This window comes from Centruroides vittatus, unplaced genomic scaffold (genome assembly GCF_030686945.1).
Source record: "Centruroides vittatus isolate TY-2023 unplaced genomic scaffold, ASM3068694v2 scaffold_324, whole genome shotgun sequence".
NCBI classification, from domain to species: domain Eukaryota; kingdom Metazoa; phylum Arthropoda; class Arachnida; order Scorpiones; family Buthidae; genus Centruroides; species Centruroides vittatus.
This window is the reverse complement of record NW_027122701.1, coordinates 3132422-3148685: the sequence shown is the minus strand read 5'-3', so window position 1 is coordinate 3148685 and position 16264 is coordinate 3132422. Positions and strand designations below refer to the sequence as shown.

Sequence of the window (16264 nt, the reverse complement as noted above, 5' to 3'; positions counted from 1 at the left end):
GTAGCTCAACTCAGCTTATTTGGTACAACTCTAGTTATGGTTAAAGCCCAAGAATTGGATAAAGGTAGGATTAACTGGCTAGTGCTAGCTTTAGCCAAATCTTGGTTAAAGAAAACAACAATCTATTCATTTTGAAGTTTATCCATATAAAGCATATTTTATATTCAATTCACAAACAGACAAAGCTGACATTACCCAAAAATGGATGGATGAAGTGAGAAGAAAACTTAAAACCTGTACTTTTTATGGATAATGTATATTGGTTAATTGCAAATTAATGCTAATTTTTAAATCTAATCGAAAGTCTAGATGAGAGAACTATTCTGTATGATTGACCTGAAGATGAGTTGTTAAGTGATCACAAAAACGTTTATTTGTTTAAAATTTTATTGATGGATGAAGTACATATTGTCGTTGTTGTTTTAATTTGCATCCAGTTTATACTGTGTCATTTAGCGAAAGAAAGAAAGAAAGAAAGAAACTGTGAAAATGTTGAAAGCTTTATCAGAAGATCTTTTATTTCCTTTTTTTAATTGTATTTATTACTATGATCAATTCCTGGTGTATGCAATTTAAGATATATGTAAAGGTTGGTGTTCTGTAAATCAAAGTATGGTACTTCTGTTATTTTACAGATAAATCTATAATCTATAGCTTTAAAGGTATAATTTTTAAAATTAAATCTGGTGTACTGGCAAAATTTATTATCAGTCACCTCATTTTTATGCAATAAAGAAATAATATATTCTAGTTGATTTGAAGCTAAAGTGAAACTCTAAATTTTCTGTTTGCTTTATCCAAAATGGTATGGGCAAACCCAAATTTCTTAGCTTTATCAGCTTGTACTTGTACACTGAGTGGCCAAAAAATTAGAGACACCCTCTAATAATGAGTTGGTCTACCTTTAGCTCTGATCACAGCCGATATTCTCCTTGGTATGGATTCAACAAGTTGTTGATACTGTTGCTGAGGAATGCTGGTGTGTTGCTGAGGGTTGCTGGCCTATGCCAGTGGTTCTTAACCTTTTTATACTCACAGACCACCAAATATTTCATAATTTGTTTAATAATAATTTATATTTGTTAAATTATCTATAATAAATTGATTTTTTTATTATTGCTTTATTTTTTTTATATAATAAATGTAAATTATAACTTTATTATTTCATTATCTATTTAAATAACATTCAAATTTCACAATTAAACATGAAAACTCATTAATTTTATTAAAAAATAAAATAAGAAACATGTCAATAAATTGATCCAAAGTCAATGCTAAAACTAAAAACACTCACAACTTGTCGTAAAGATTTTGCATATCTTTTGCAAAAATATTTAAATTTTCAAAGCTTACTACTAAGCCTACTATTTTTCCTAATTATTTTTAAAATTCCAAGTATTAATAGTTTCTTAGAATTGCTTTGGAATAAAAGAAGTAAATACTGTGGTGTAAGTAGCATATTTGCATTTATTTCTTCTGTACTAACAAAATTGTATGTAGGAAGAAATAAAAAATAAATAAGAAAAACTAAATAGGAAAACTTTATCTTTCTTATTTCACCTTTCAATACGGTATTTGGTTATACATCAATTTTCTTTTTATTATATTCTGAAGGAAATTTTGCATAATTTGGCGGCCCCTGGCAAACTTCTTATGGTGCCCCAGGGGACCGCAGCCTCCCTGTTAAGAACCACTGGCCTGTGCTAACATAATGGCAGCTTTAAGTTAGGTGAGATAGGATGGTGGCATTTCCAAGCTTTGAAGTGATCTTTCAACTTCATCCCACAAATGCTCTGTAGAATTGAGGTCAGGGGACTGAGCTGGCCATGGAAGCAGGTTAAACTATGATTGACATTTCTCAAACCAGTTTGAGACCAATCGAGCACGGTGGCAAGGTGCATTGTCCTGCTGAAAGTGACTATCTCCATCAGGGAACATTACAGCCATAAACGAGTGTACCTGATCGGCAATGATGTTGAGGTTAGGGATTGCAATTCAGCAGTGTTTTAAATCCAGCTGGATTTTTGCTGGACCAACATCATTCCAGCTGGATCCAGTGTGGCTGTATTTTTGGTGCAATAAAGTGTTATCTATCTATCTATCCCAGCAATTTATGGTTTTTTTTAAAGAAATAAAACATTTTTTTTAAATACTTAAGAAACTTTTATTATTTAGGCTGGTGACTACAAATCAGTAAAACTTCTTACACATTTAGGTAGTAAACTTAACTTTGGTTCGGTTTAACACTTGAGATAGAGATAATTAACTTTAAATGTTAAAGATTACATTATAATTATAATCTAACTAAAGTTAAATAATAGCAAAAGTAATTCTACTAATTAATTTGTATTAATATATTATAATAATGTAAGGATGGATAATCAGTGGCTAAGTGGCTATCAGTCTTACCAGTTTTCTTATATAGGCTCTAGATATCAGTCTGTAGTTATTTATAAGTAATTTAATTATTAGTAAAAGTAATTTAATTATTTAATTAGTAAAGTAGTGAGTAAGTAATGAGTAGTCGTTTAGTAGTTATCATCACAATCATGAATCACATACATTCATATCATCATATATCTAAGATACTGATATTCATTAATTTAATTACTGTATTTTACGGACTATAAGACGCACCTGCATTTTAGAGGCAATGTTTTGAAGAAAAAAGTGCGTCTTATAGTTCGTAAAATACGGTAATTATTTATCTAACTAGCTAGTCTCAGTTTCTCACTAATTTTCTCAATAAAAGTGCCTAGCCTAGCCCACTAACCACTTATAGAATAAATTTTAAAAACTGTTACTTAATAGAATTAGAATAGAAGTTATAAAATATTAGTTTTGTGTTGAATAAAGTATTTTAAAGGATTAAATAAAACTAAATCAATCACTTCTGTTATTTTTTTGACTTTTCTGGAAGTAGGATCTCAAGAAACAAATGGTATTGATGGTGTTGTCTCCCAACCTACTTCTTAATGAACTACATATATATCCCACTGCAGAGAAGGCCCTTTCTGCATCTACGCTAGTTGGTTTCAGGATCATCAAATAATCATAAATCAAAGATAAGTTTTCACCTCTGACTCCCTCACTTTCATAAACAGCCATTTCCTTTTTTAATAACTTATCGTAATCTTTCTCAGTACTAGTTTCTTTTCATTTCATGAAGTTTTCTTTCTCGCGCTTTAGTTGGATCTCCAATTCTTGTTCCAATGTGAAATTCAGGGAATCCGGGTTATCTGGATCATCATTTTCCATCTCTATAATATCCTCTGCCATTGCTACTGGAGGTGGAAAATGATGATTCAGATAACCTGGATTCCCTGAATTTCACATTGGAACAAGAATTGGAGATCCAACTAAAGCGCGAGAAAGAAAACTTCATGAAATGAAAAGAAACTAGTACTGAGAAGGATTATGATAAGTTATTAAAAAAGGAAATGGCTGTTTATGAAAGCGAGGGAGTCAGAGGTGAAAACTTATCTTTGATTTATGATTATTTGATCAGCATCAATATCTGCCGGACTGCCTGTTAAACATGCGATAGGCTTAGCAGAGAGAGAGCGATGCAACTCCTAATCATCGCATAATCACCGGAAAAAACTATGATAACTTTCTTATTTTTCGTCTCTGGTAAAATATCAATTGAGCTGAAATAAAAGATTTCCATTAGCTAGTGACAGTCATCTCCGGGAGGGATAGGTTAGGTTTCATGGACAAGCTGCGAAAGCGGCACGTAGTCTTGCAGCTGAAGTGGTGAGCGAAGCGAGGCTGCAGCTCCCCATAGGCTTAAACTGCAATCGTTCTGTTGTGTGATTCATTGATGTCACAACCGACTGCAAATTAGAATTATGCACCAGGACTAGGAGAAGAGTTACTTATTTTATTTAGCGTGAAGACACTTTATTTAGCAAGAGCAAAAAGTCAACTGGCAATTAAATCAGCAGAGGTAAAATGGCGGACGGTGCAGTGTAGAGAGGGGATGTAGCACATGCCGCACTGGCGGCAACGTCACTCTCGCCGCCGAGCGATAACACACGTAGCAAAGCAGCAACGCTAACAATGTAAACTTTTGTGCCATTATTTAGAAAGTTAATTGCGTATTTGCAGATCTGCAGCACTGGATCCAGCAATTGCAATTCCTAGTTGAGGTAAGTTCTGCTATTCAGAGATGTGTCCACAAATATCAAGAGACCCAGTGTACTCCAGAAAAATATTCTCACACCATAATTTCACAGCCACCAGCCTGAAGAGTTGTCATTTGGCAGGAGAGGGGTCCATGAATTTGTCCTGTTTGCACCATATTCTGATCCTGCCATCTGTATGATGGAGCAGGAATTGAAATTCATTGGACCTGGCAACTTTTTTGTAGTTCTCAAGTGACCGATTTCGTCATTCCTGGGCCCACAACAGGCACTTTTTTCTACTTTTCTGTGATACCAAAGGCACTCTTGATGGTCTCCTACTGCTAAAGCTCATCCTTTGCAAAGTGTGTTTTGTTGTGCATTGGGATATGCTTTGTGATGCGCCTGCATTGAATTCAGCTGTAATTTGTCGTGTTGTTGCCCTTCTGTTGCTGCAAACTCTGCATGCTAATCACCTTTCACCTCTCTCGTTCACCAGCCTTTTTCAACCAGAATTGTCCTTATTAATTGAAGTTTTTTTTTCTCAACTGCCACTCTCTAAACACTTGAGATACTGTTGGGCAAGAAAATCCTAAAAGAGTCATCGTTTCAGAGATGCTGACACCAGCTCTTCTTTCACCAACAATCATCCCATGTTCAAAGTCACTTAAATCTTTCATCTTACCCATTTTGACATTAATTTCCATGATAACTACATTGTCTGAAGCTGAGCATACTTTACATAAGCAACTCTGTGTTGTTATGTCACTCTACATTACTGTTGGACTGATTTACTTTCAAATAAGGGTTGTCACTAATTTTTTGGCCACTCAGTGTGTAAAGCTTGAACTAGTCAGTTAATCCTAGTTTTATCTGATTCATGGTCTTTGGCTATAACACATACATTAAACATTTAAAAATTATTTATTATTATTTTTATTACAAATAATTTATTGTAAGATTTTGCATTAATTTTATCATTGTTAAATGACTATAATGAAATTTTTAATTTTACGTATTTTTTATATAAAAATATTTGATATTTAATGAAAAAGTTAATAAATAACTGAAAAATATAATGCATTTATTTTTTTCTTTAAAGGAACCACGTACACTGTATGATGAAGTAAAGATTTTTCCATTAGCCAAGTTAGATAGGAAAATAACTGATAAGGCTATTCGAAAATGCATTGAAGAAGAAGAAGAAAAGTAAGAATATTAATTTCATATAATTAAAATTAACAGCATTATTTTCATATGATGATAATTAATTAATCAATTAATTAAAATACAAAATTAATATATTTTAAATTAAAGAACTTAAGTAAAATTTTATGTTTTACAACTAACAGTTCTACAAAATATCATAAATTAAAGGGAGCTTGTTATGAAAACTACATACATACATACATACATACATACATACATACATACATAATCGTTTACATACAAAAATGTGTGTGTAATCTACTGTAAATAGCATAAAGTCTGTTGCAATGCCTAGAAAAATAAAATAGAAAACAACGAATTTTATAAGAATCTAGTGCATGTATTTAGAAAGAGAAGTGCTAGACGTTTTTAAGAATATGTTCAGTTTTATCTAAACAGTTTCCTTTTTCTTTTCATTATAAATTCTCTCTATAACATGCAAGAGATTCATGAATTTAAGTGATTTATCTTGACAATTTTTCAACATTTAAATCCTTACCTTCAAATTTTTTCATTTTCATCTTTTTGGCTAAAGGTTATAGTCATTTCTTGGAACACAAACATTTTTTAAGAAATTTCATTTTTATTCTAGCTCTTCCTCATTTTCTTACACAACTTTCTCAAGCTCCATCAAGTCCCCATTAGTGATCTAGATTGTGCAAGTGGAAGCAAAGCTAATAACATCTTTGTTAGTGAGCTTTAGACAGCGAGACAAATTATGCTTAATTAATACTGGAAGTCTTCATTAGTTTGTAATTCAGGCGACAAAATATTTGCAACTTTGAATTATCAAATTTCAAATTATTCAAGATTTACACATTTCCATACAATATGCCAAATGCCATGTAACAGATGTAATAATAATAATAACAACAACAACTACACTATAGATTCACACAACAATATTCTCACCTCACTCTCACCGAACAAAGGGTTGTTGATCAAAAAAGAACAATTATACACAACAACCTTATTCCACAAACAACACTTGAACTTATCAAACAACAGGTTGCTGATCAAATACATCAACAGACAGAAACATTTAACATTAATGAAGATCATGTAACATGTCAGGATAATCCAGCAACAAGCATTGATAACAACACACATACAACAACTACCACTAATGATACTACAGACACTTTCTCATCTATCACTGATAACATAGACATGGATTTAGTTAATACGCTCTCACTTATATTTCAGGAAACACTCACTAAATATACAGGCACAGATCCCACACAACGACCACGAATACCAAAAATCAACACGTCAAAGGAAGTAGGAAAAACATTAAATTATGTAAACACTCACTTACTACCACACTACATTCATTCATTTTCTACACTCTCGGACATTCATACATTAGTTTATGCTGGGGCAGTCGCAGTAGTGACACACCATGGTCTGAAAATACAATCGCAGACAGACACACAGAAAACACAATTCTATCACAAGCCTGCCTGGCAGAGAAGCATAGAAACACAAATAAATGACATTAGACAGAAATTAGGCAGGCTGACACAATATGCTAAAAATTACATAACACCCAAATTAAAGAAACAACTCAAAAACATTTTCAAGAAAATCAAAACACACACAAAACACGAACATCACAACACACAGATTACAGAATACATTGATACACTAAAACAAAAACTCGCAACCAAAGCACATAGACTCAAATGATACAAGGTATGTTCACTACGAAAACAACAAAATAAATTATTCACAAACAATCAGTACCAAATCAGTACCAAAACGAACACTGATACACAGCACAGTGTCACACCAACAGAAGAAGAACTCACAACTTATTGGTCTTCTCTTTCGTCCAGTGCTGTTACGCACAATGCTGATGCAGACTGAATCGAGGAGGAGAACAAAAACATGCATAACATACCAACTATGCCCAATGCTGAAATAAATGTACACAACATCCTCTATGCTGTTAACAGAACACACAACTGGAAGACACCTGGTGTAGACAACATTCACAATTTCTAGTACAAAAAATCTACTTCACTGCACCAGGAACTAGCTAAACACCTAACACACATCATCATCAATCCACAAGACATGCCAAAATTTCTTACTCAGGGCATCACCTACATGAAACCTAAAAACAACAATACCACAGACCCCACACAATACACACCAATTGCATGTCTTACAACACTACAAATTATTGATATCCTGTATCGCTAACAAAATATACAAATATGTTGAAGAACACGACATTCTTATAGAACAACAAAAAGGTTGCCGTAGAAATCACAGGGGATGTAAAGAACAGTTACTCATAGATTCAGTCATTCTACGACAAGCACACAAACAACACAGAAACATACACATGGCATATATAGACTACAGAAAAGCATTCGACAGTGTTCCACACAGTTGGCTGCTACGTATTCTACACATGTACAAAATACATCCATCACTCATTGCATTCTTCCAAAACACTATGCAGCACTGGAGAACAACACTACATCTCAGGGTTAGTAACACTTCCATACAAACAAACCAAATATTCATTAAGCAAAAAATTTTTCAAGGAGATTCCTTGAGTCCTCTCTGGTTCTGCTTAGCCTTGAACCCATTATCCAACATGTTAAACAACACACAATATCAGACATGAAAAAACAACACAGTTTACACTGTCACATCTCATGTACATGGACAACATAAAACTTTATGCATCCAACTTCAAAAACAACTTCATCAACTCCTACAAATCACACATTCATACACCAAGGACATACAAATGGAGTTTGGCTTAGACAAATGCAAAATACTTCACATAGGAAAAGGAGTCCTGAAGAAAGAAGATTTTGCACTTGGAAATGGAGACGTTATTGAATCCATGGAAGAGGGCGAGTTCTACAAGTATTTAGGATTCCAACAGGAAAAAGTAACAGAACATACACAAATAAAAACAAAGATTAATTAAAGAATACCAAAGTAGGTTAAATGCTATTCTTGGAACACAGTTAAAGCAATAAACACATATGTCGTCTCAGTACTCACATATTCTTTTGGAGTTATACATTGGACTCGCACAGATCTTGAGCAACTCCAAAGGAAAACAAGAACAACACTCACTAAGCATAAACATCATCTTCCATAGAAAGACTAACCCTTCCACGTAAAGATGGCAGACGTGACCTGATTGACACAGTTAACCTTCACTACAAACAAATGGACACAACACAACATATAAAAAGCATAGACACCATTAAGCAATCGTGGGCTCAAAAGGCATTCCATGGCAAGCATCCTTACAACCTGGCCCAGGATTTTGTTGACAAAACTGCGTCTAACAGCTGGTTAGCTGAAGGAGGCCTTTTCGTGGAGACAGAAGGATTCATTATTGCCATACAGGATCGGGTCATAAATACTAAAAACCACAGAAAACACATACTCAAAGATACAACACTCACAAATGACACATGCAGAAAATGCCACATCATGCCAGAAACTATACAACACATCACTTCTGGTTGCAAGCTTGTGGCACAGACAGATTATTTACACAGACATAATCAAGTTGCAAATATAATACACTAAGAGCTTGCAAAGAAACACAAATTATTAGACATCCACAAGCCATACTACAAGTACATTCCACAGACAGTATTGGAAAACAACACGCACAAAATGTACTACGACAGAGCCATAATCACAGATAAAACAATATACCACAACAGACCAGACATCACACTCATTGATAAACACAATAAAATCACATACATTATAGACATATCTGTTCCAAACACTCACAATATACAAAACAGTTGCACTGAAAAAATTAGTAAGTACACAGAACTTGCCCAGGAAATAAGGCATCTGTGGAGGATGGATAGGGTGCTTATTGTACCTGTTGTTCTCTCCTCTACAGGTGTCATACCACACACACTGCACAAAAGCCTGGGCACATTACAATTGAATAGAAACACATACATCACACTACAGAAGGCCACTATATTGAGATACATGTCATATTGTGAGAAAATTCCTGAATACAGACACACACACTGATACACTTCTTTAATTTCTGTTTTGGTCACTATGCCTTGACTTTGGTCCGGCATAGTACACAGCCACCAGTGTTAACCGAGTATATCTCACTTAACCCAACATAATAATAATAATATAAACTTCAGGTAAACAGCGTATGTTCAACAAGAACCTCACACATTGCCAGATCAGTTTTTATAAAAAATGAAGAATTCCTTGAATTGTAGCCCAAATTTTAAAAGTGTCTCAAAAAGTAATAAGTCACCCAAAAGTAGTAGCCTAGAGTTCTACAAATACTCAATCTGCCCCTTGCAGCCTAATCTTCCAATTCCAAAACCCAGTCATATTTTATGAAATATGAGAAAAAAGTGGTGATCCATATGTAAGGTGACACTCGAAAGTGTGTTACTATAAAAGCAAAGTTATATTGACCAGATTAGAGTTGTTCTTGGTCTATTGTTCTCTTATAGCATGGTGACACTTCGATCAAAATGAATGAGTTAACATACACATATCACAGTTCGGACAGAATTTTCACTTCAGATTATGAAATAGTCATATTTTGAACTAACCAAATTCTTTAACATATAAATCTGTGTATCCCTGTCCTGGACAAAAGTACAGTTATGAACTATTGGGATTTTAAACTATTTAAGTTTGAATTAATGAGGATTTCCTGTATAAATGTTCTCAGTCATTTAAAAAGACTATCTTAAGACAACAACAAAACAAATTAAATACAACTGAAATGATAAGGCATATGATGAAATATAAATTTAAAAAATTTCATTAAACCAAATATAAAAACAAAATAAGCTTGAAAATGATGAATAAAATGTAAATGTAATTCATACACAGAACCACGATGAATTGGAAATTGATTTTATTATAGCCTATTCTGTACGCATAGATTTTTGTAATTTTATTTATTTTATCATAAGTTTTTATCAGAAGTTTTGAAGAGATTTTTACATATGTTATTCATGCATTCAGTAGTCAGCTCATTCCATTCTTCTGCATTCTTCATGAAATGAAGAATGTTCTTACAGAGTTCTCTTAGTCTTTTCTTTGTTTTACTGTTTTTTGTGCAAAGCTAATTTTTAAATGATAAGCTTTGAAGGTAACAATAGCTACCTGATATATAGATTAATTGAATTTACAGAGTTAGGTAATAAGAAGAAATTACTTTTACATCCCCATGTAGAGAATGGTTTGAAGCATTATCAAGAATCAGTGAGATTTTGAAAGGAATATTTTTGTTTGTGTCAATATTCTTCTCAACAATTTGTAAACCAATTTTCACCATCAACCAATCAAAGAATTGCATTATTTATATCTTATTTGAATGATGATGTATTTATGATTTGGCATTACTAATTTCTCTGGATGTTCTAGGATTTTGTGAGTAATAAATAATAAATGGTTTTAACTTAAAGCATTTCTAATAAATTAGTAATGTGATTCTTGCACATTTTGAAACCTCACATATACTTTGCTTCTTTTTTAATATATGTATTGTACAATTGTGCATCATTTTCAGTAGAGACCAATTTCATTTACATTAAAAATTTTATTCTTTCAAACAAATTTTTTCTTTAAACAATACATCAGAATCATTCAAGAAATATTAGTAGCTTTCTAATATGCACTTGTTGTTTTTCCATTTATCTTAATATGCTTATCATGATCTTAGAATCTTTCAAATAAGACATAACTTTCATTAAAACTATGATTATAACCATCATTATTTTATCTTTTTAAGTCTTTTAACATGTTGACTGCCAACTTGTTACAGCTAAACCACTCTTACAATGCCATCCTGATTTTGTATACTTGTATTCTCTATTTTAATTTTTTAAGTTTTATTTTTGCAAAATGAATTTTTCTATTGTGTAAGGCCAAGATTATTTTTAATTCTTAAAATGCACATGATTTAATATTTATTTTATGAGTATGTTAGTATAACATGCTGCAGGCTAGATCATTTTTCTACGAGATAATGGTATAGAAAATTATGACTGTAGGATGACATACTGAAGTTTATTTGCCAAAACTTATCAACTCATTAATGGAGCTTTGTTCACATTTACAATTGGACACATGGCAGTATTTCAGTACTCTGACATTGTACATCTTGTTTAGCTAACACATTATTTTTCAAAATTTGTGCCTATTTCGTTGAACATCTATTTTACAGTCTTGGGGCTGGTAATATTACAAACACTTCATATCATAAGTTACAACAAAATTCCACATAAATTACTAGATACAAGAAGTCTTGTATTTACGAAGCACATCATAAGTTATATTGTAAAAAGTCTTGTAAATACTACAATATTTAATTTCTTTCATAAGTCTGTACAGTACATTGGAAAAGGTATTGGTATTTGGTTTTATTGCTAGATAATCAAATCAATTGTTATTCCTGAATGTCTCTCTTAAAATATCTCTGATTCAAAATTTCTAATATGGTATCAAATGCCAGAAACATTAATAGAATTTTACGGTAGAATTAAAACTGTTTATAGTTTTAATTCTACTGTGATTTTTAATTCACAATTTTAAGCTTTAATAACTTTTTAATTAAATGAGATAGAAAGAAAATTCAAAAAACATATTATACAAAATTTATTGCCATGTAATTAATTAGGTTTTTAAAATGACTACTTTTGCTTGCTAGAACAGTTTCTAACCAATTTAATTTTTGAAACATTCAGTAAGGGTAATGATGATCTTTCTTGGAATTGCGATTATTTTTTTTTTATCATGTCTTACAACTCTTCAATAATTGCAGAAGCACTGCAATATATTCCATCTTTAAGACAGTTGCATAAAAAGAAGTCAAATGAGTGTAGAACTACTAGAAGGCCAGTCCATGCCATCACTAGCATATTTTTTGTAATTAATTAGATCACATGCTTCTCAAACATGCTGGCTCTTGAACTCTTGTTTGGTGCAATGGGGCCTTACACTATCTTGTGTTAATCATGATAATGTTTATTCCCAATAAGTATTTTGGGTAAAACTTATTTTTGAATAATTCAACATGTGTGGCTGATGTTACATTTTTGAAGAAGAAGAATGATCCAATAACTCCACTAGCACTGATGGTACACCAAACTGTTACTCTTTGGAGGTTTAGAGGCTTAATTATAGAAAGATGTGGATTTTCTAAACCCCAATGTTGGTAATTTTGTTAATATAGCCATGTAAATATAAGTTGGCCTTGTCAGAGAAATAAACACATTCCATATCAATTTCTTTGCTTTCAATCATGATACAAATGAAATTGGTGAATTCCAATCTTTGCTCAAGATCATGCTTCTTTATTGGGTGTTGAACTTGAATTTTATAGGTTTTATAGGGAAAGTATGTTCAATTCATTTTCACAATTTTTCTGACAGAGAAGAGTAAGACATGTCTAGTATCTGTGCTGCATGTTGTATTGATGTAGATGGCTGGTCTTCAAATACCACCTTTGTGCAATTTATATTTTCTGTAGCAACAACTGTAGTTGGATGACCAGCCCTTCCTTTTCTTGCATCCTCTTACTTCCAATTTTTTCAAATTTATCAACAATTCTGTTAGAAATAAAAAATTATAAACATTTAAAATTTAATCAGAATTTCATGCTAAATTTCACATTTAATAATTTACCTTGAAATTGTTGAAGAGACAGGAATTTCACTTTTACCAAATGTTTTTCCATATTTTTTCAAAGTAACAGTGGGAGAATTTGAATTTTGATGATAATTCTTTAGAATAAACACACGTTATTTTACAGTGAGCATTGCCATTTTGAAAATGACTGTAAACATGAATCAATTATTGGCATCAAAAATGTAAACATTGTATTATACAGTACTTTTTGAATTTTATTTCTGTCTTATTCAGTTGTAAATTATTACAGTATTAATTAATTGTAAAAGCCTTATTGTCCTTAAATTCTAATATTATTGTTAATTGTCTACTTGGACTTTACTTATTAATAGGACTTTATACTGGTGTTTAAAGATTGGCACAGAAATTATTACTACAGGTGATATAATAAAGAAATTTTGTTCTTTCCTGAATTAACTCTCATTACTGTGCCAATCTTTAAACACCAGTATAAAGTCCTATTAATAAGTAAAGTCCAAGTAGACAATTAACAATAATATATCAGTATGAATTGTTTATGAATTAAAAATTGCCCCATATGAAAAGATTTCATTTATTATGATTAGCATTATTTTTTTGCCAAAAATTATTAGTTTGTCAATTTCTTTCAAACTTTTTAAATTTCTATTAATATAATTATCAGGATCAATTCTGGACAGTTTTTGTTTCATGCCTTTTCAGTTTCATGTCAATTTCAGTTTTATTTTAAGCTAAAAAGAAGCAAGGCAATAGAAAGTAATAGTTTACTTCTATTGTCTTTCTCATTCTTATGCCATCTATAAAGCATTTTAATTATAACTAGATAAAATTCAGTTATCTTTTCTTAGACATTGTAAACACATGATAAGTGAGAAAATTCTAAAACAACACTAGTAAGAAACACTTTGCGTCTGTTTTAATACAGGCAATGGGAGTCACTAATGATGATATAAGACATACTCTTATTACCAATTTTTTCTGTTTTGCTGTAAAGCTACAAAATGTTCTGTGGATATGAAGTATAAAGTATTGTGTTATATCTTATGAGATGTTTGTGAATCATGTCTCAGGTCTCACTCCCTTTGACTTTGGTCTTAGTGTTTCCAACTGAAAGGGCAATGCTTCTTGACAGATGATGTGGTCAAACATACTCTGATCCATCTTTAGAAAAGTTTGAAGAAATATATGTGGTTTGAATACATGCATAAGTATATATAATGCAATAGAAATTATTTTGAAAAGTTTTAATAAATAAAACTGTATCTCAGAACTTTTATAGTGATCTACATATTTCATGATTGGTTTTCTTTGCTTAAATTACAAGGGCTGTCTCTTTTTCAACCTTCCAGTGGTCCATAAAACAAAGACAAATATAAATAAAAAAATGAATTTATTACTAAAAGTTAGGTACAAACATGGTTACTTTTTGACATAATCCTCATGAAGCTCAATCTTTGTGGTGATTATGCCGAAAAGTAACCATGTTTGTATGTGGCTGAGCTTTAAAATCACCTCTTCATAGAATGTTGCCACCACTGACTTGAGATGGCGTTAAAAATGTTGTTTCAAAGATCGTCATTAGCCTCGAAAATCTGCCCCTCACGTTTTCAGTTGAGGAAAGAGGTGGAAATTGCTCCACACTAAATTGGGGCTATACACTGGATGTTTAAATGTGGGGAAGACTTTCACCTCTTTCCTGAACTGAAAACATAGCTAGGAGGGCAGAGGTTTGAGACTAATGATGATCGTCAAAACAACGTCATTAAGGCCATCTCAAGTCACTGGCAGCAACATTCTATGAAAAGGTGATTTCAAAGCTCATCTACAGATAGACAAATGCCTCAATCTTCACAGTAATTATGTTGAAATGTAACCATGTTTGTACCCAACTTTTGGTAATAAATTCATTTTGTTATTTACATTTGTCTTTGTTTTATGGACTATTGGAGTTTGAAAAAGAAACAGTCATTGTATTTTTTAAGATCATATTTTCTCATTTATGTTAATAAGAAAAATATTCTGCTTATATAATGAGAAATAAAATTGATATTTAAAATAACTTTTATATTTTACATCATAAATCGTCAAATATAAATTTAATCCCTTTATTAAATTTATATTTCACTGTAATTTTTGACATAAAGAGAACCTTTTTTATTATTATAAAATTTTACTAAATTTGAAATAATAGAAATTTCAATTTATTTTATAAAGCATTGTAAACCGCATTAATTCAAGGTATATTTAGATATTTTACTTTTGATTTTTCCTCTAATACAGGTTGCCTGATAAATTAATAGTTACTTGGCCTGAAGGAGATGAACTGTTCCCTAATGAAAAAAGACCAGCAGGAAAAACAATAGGTATCTGTTGAAATGTTACAATGATTGGTTTTTAATTTATGAAGAAATTTATCAGGGTGAATGAAATTTAAGAAGTTGTGAAAGTGTTTATAATTAAATTGAAATTATTTTCATTTCATTTATAATAAAACTTTTTACATTTAATTTCAATTCTAGTTAATTAATGTCATTTATTTCATATTAATACTAACATATTTTAAAGTAGGTATTTTTTTCTATTATAAAATCTGTTAATAAATAATATCTCATAATGGATAAAAGTTAATTGGGCTGCAATTGAAAAAAATGCAAACCTATAAATTCCCACTGTTGTCTGTTCATCCTGCTGTCTGTCTGTCTTTCCTTAATCTTGAGAAAACAGTTAGATAGATAAAAGTTGAGACCAGATATGGAAAGCTTAGGGACAGGAGGTCCTGATTAACTATATACAAACTTCACCAGAAGTCATGTTATTTCAATTCAAAAATTTTTCCTTGAAAGGTGTTAGATGATCAGCATGACTATTGCTAGCAGAAAAGTATGATGTACTGTACAAGAGCAAGACACTAATAATTTGAGTGGAGAGCATATACTTTAAATTAAATATGATTAAAAGTTGCAGCTCAGTATAGTGACGATGTCACAATAAATAAATGCTCATTTGTCTTTTAAAATTACTGTAGACTCAATTTAACAGGCCTTAATTTGGCCTGTTAAATTGAGTCTACAGTAATTTTAATTTAATAGAAAAAAATTAATGTTTTAAAGGAAAAATTTTGAACTTTTTTTTTCATAATTTGCAAATAGAACACACTAAAAAAAGAGTCAATGATTATAACTCACTCAGTGTATAGTACATTGCAATAATATTTTATTCATACCTGTACATTATAACAAATTTTAAAATATTCTGTGTTTTAAGTTCATTAT

General features: G+C 31.5%; 1 protein-coding gene across 1 annotated transcript in view; it reads left to right on the top strand.

Annotated features, from left to right (window-relative positions):
• LOC136988187 (structural maintenance of chromosomes flexible hinge domain-containing protein 1-like) overlaps nt 1-16264 on the top strand; it is a 211918-nt gene that overhangs the window by 59621 nt on the left and 136033 nt on the right. The window contains exons 15-16 of the mRNA XM_067286015.1: nt 5227-5333; nt 15273-15355. Of these exons, the coding sequence (XP_067142116.1) occupies nt 5227-5333; nt 15273-15355 (190 nt within the window). The remainder of the gene's footprint in view (nt 1-5226; nt 5334-15272; nt 15356-16264) is intronic.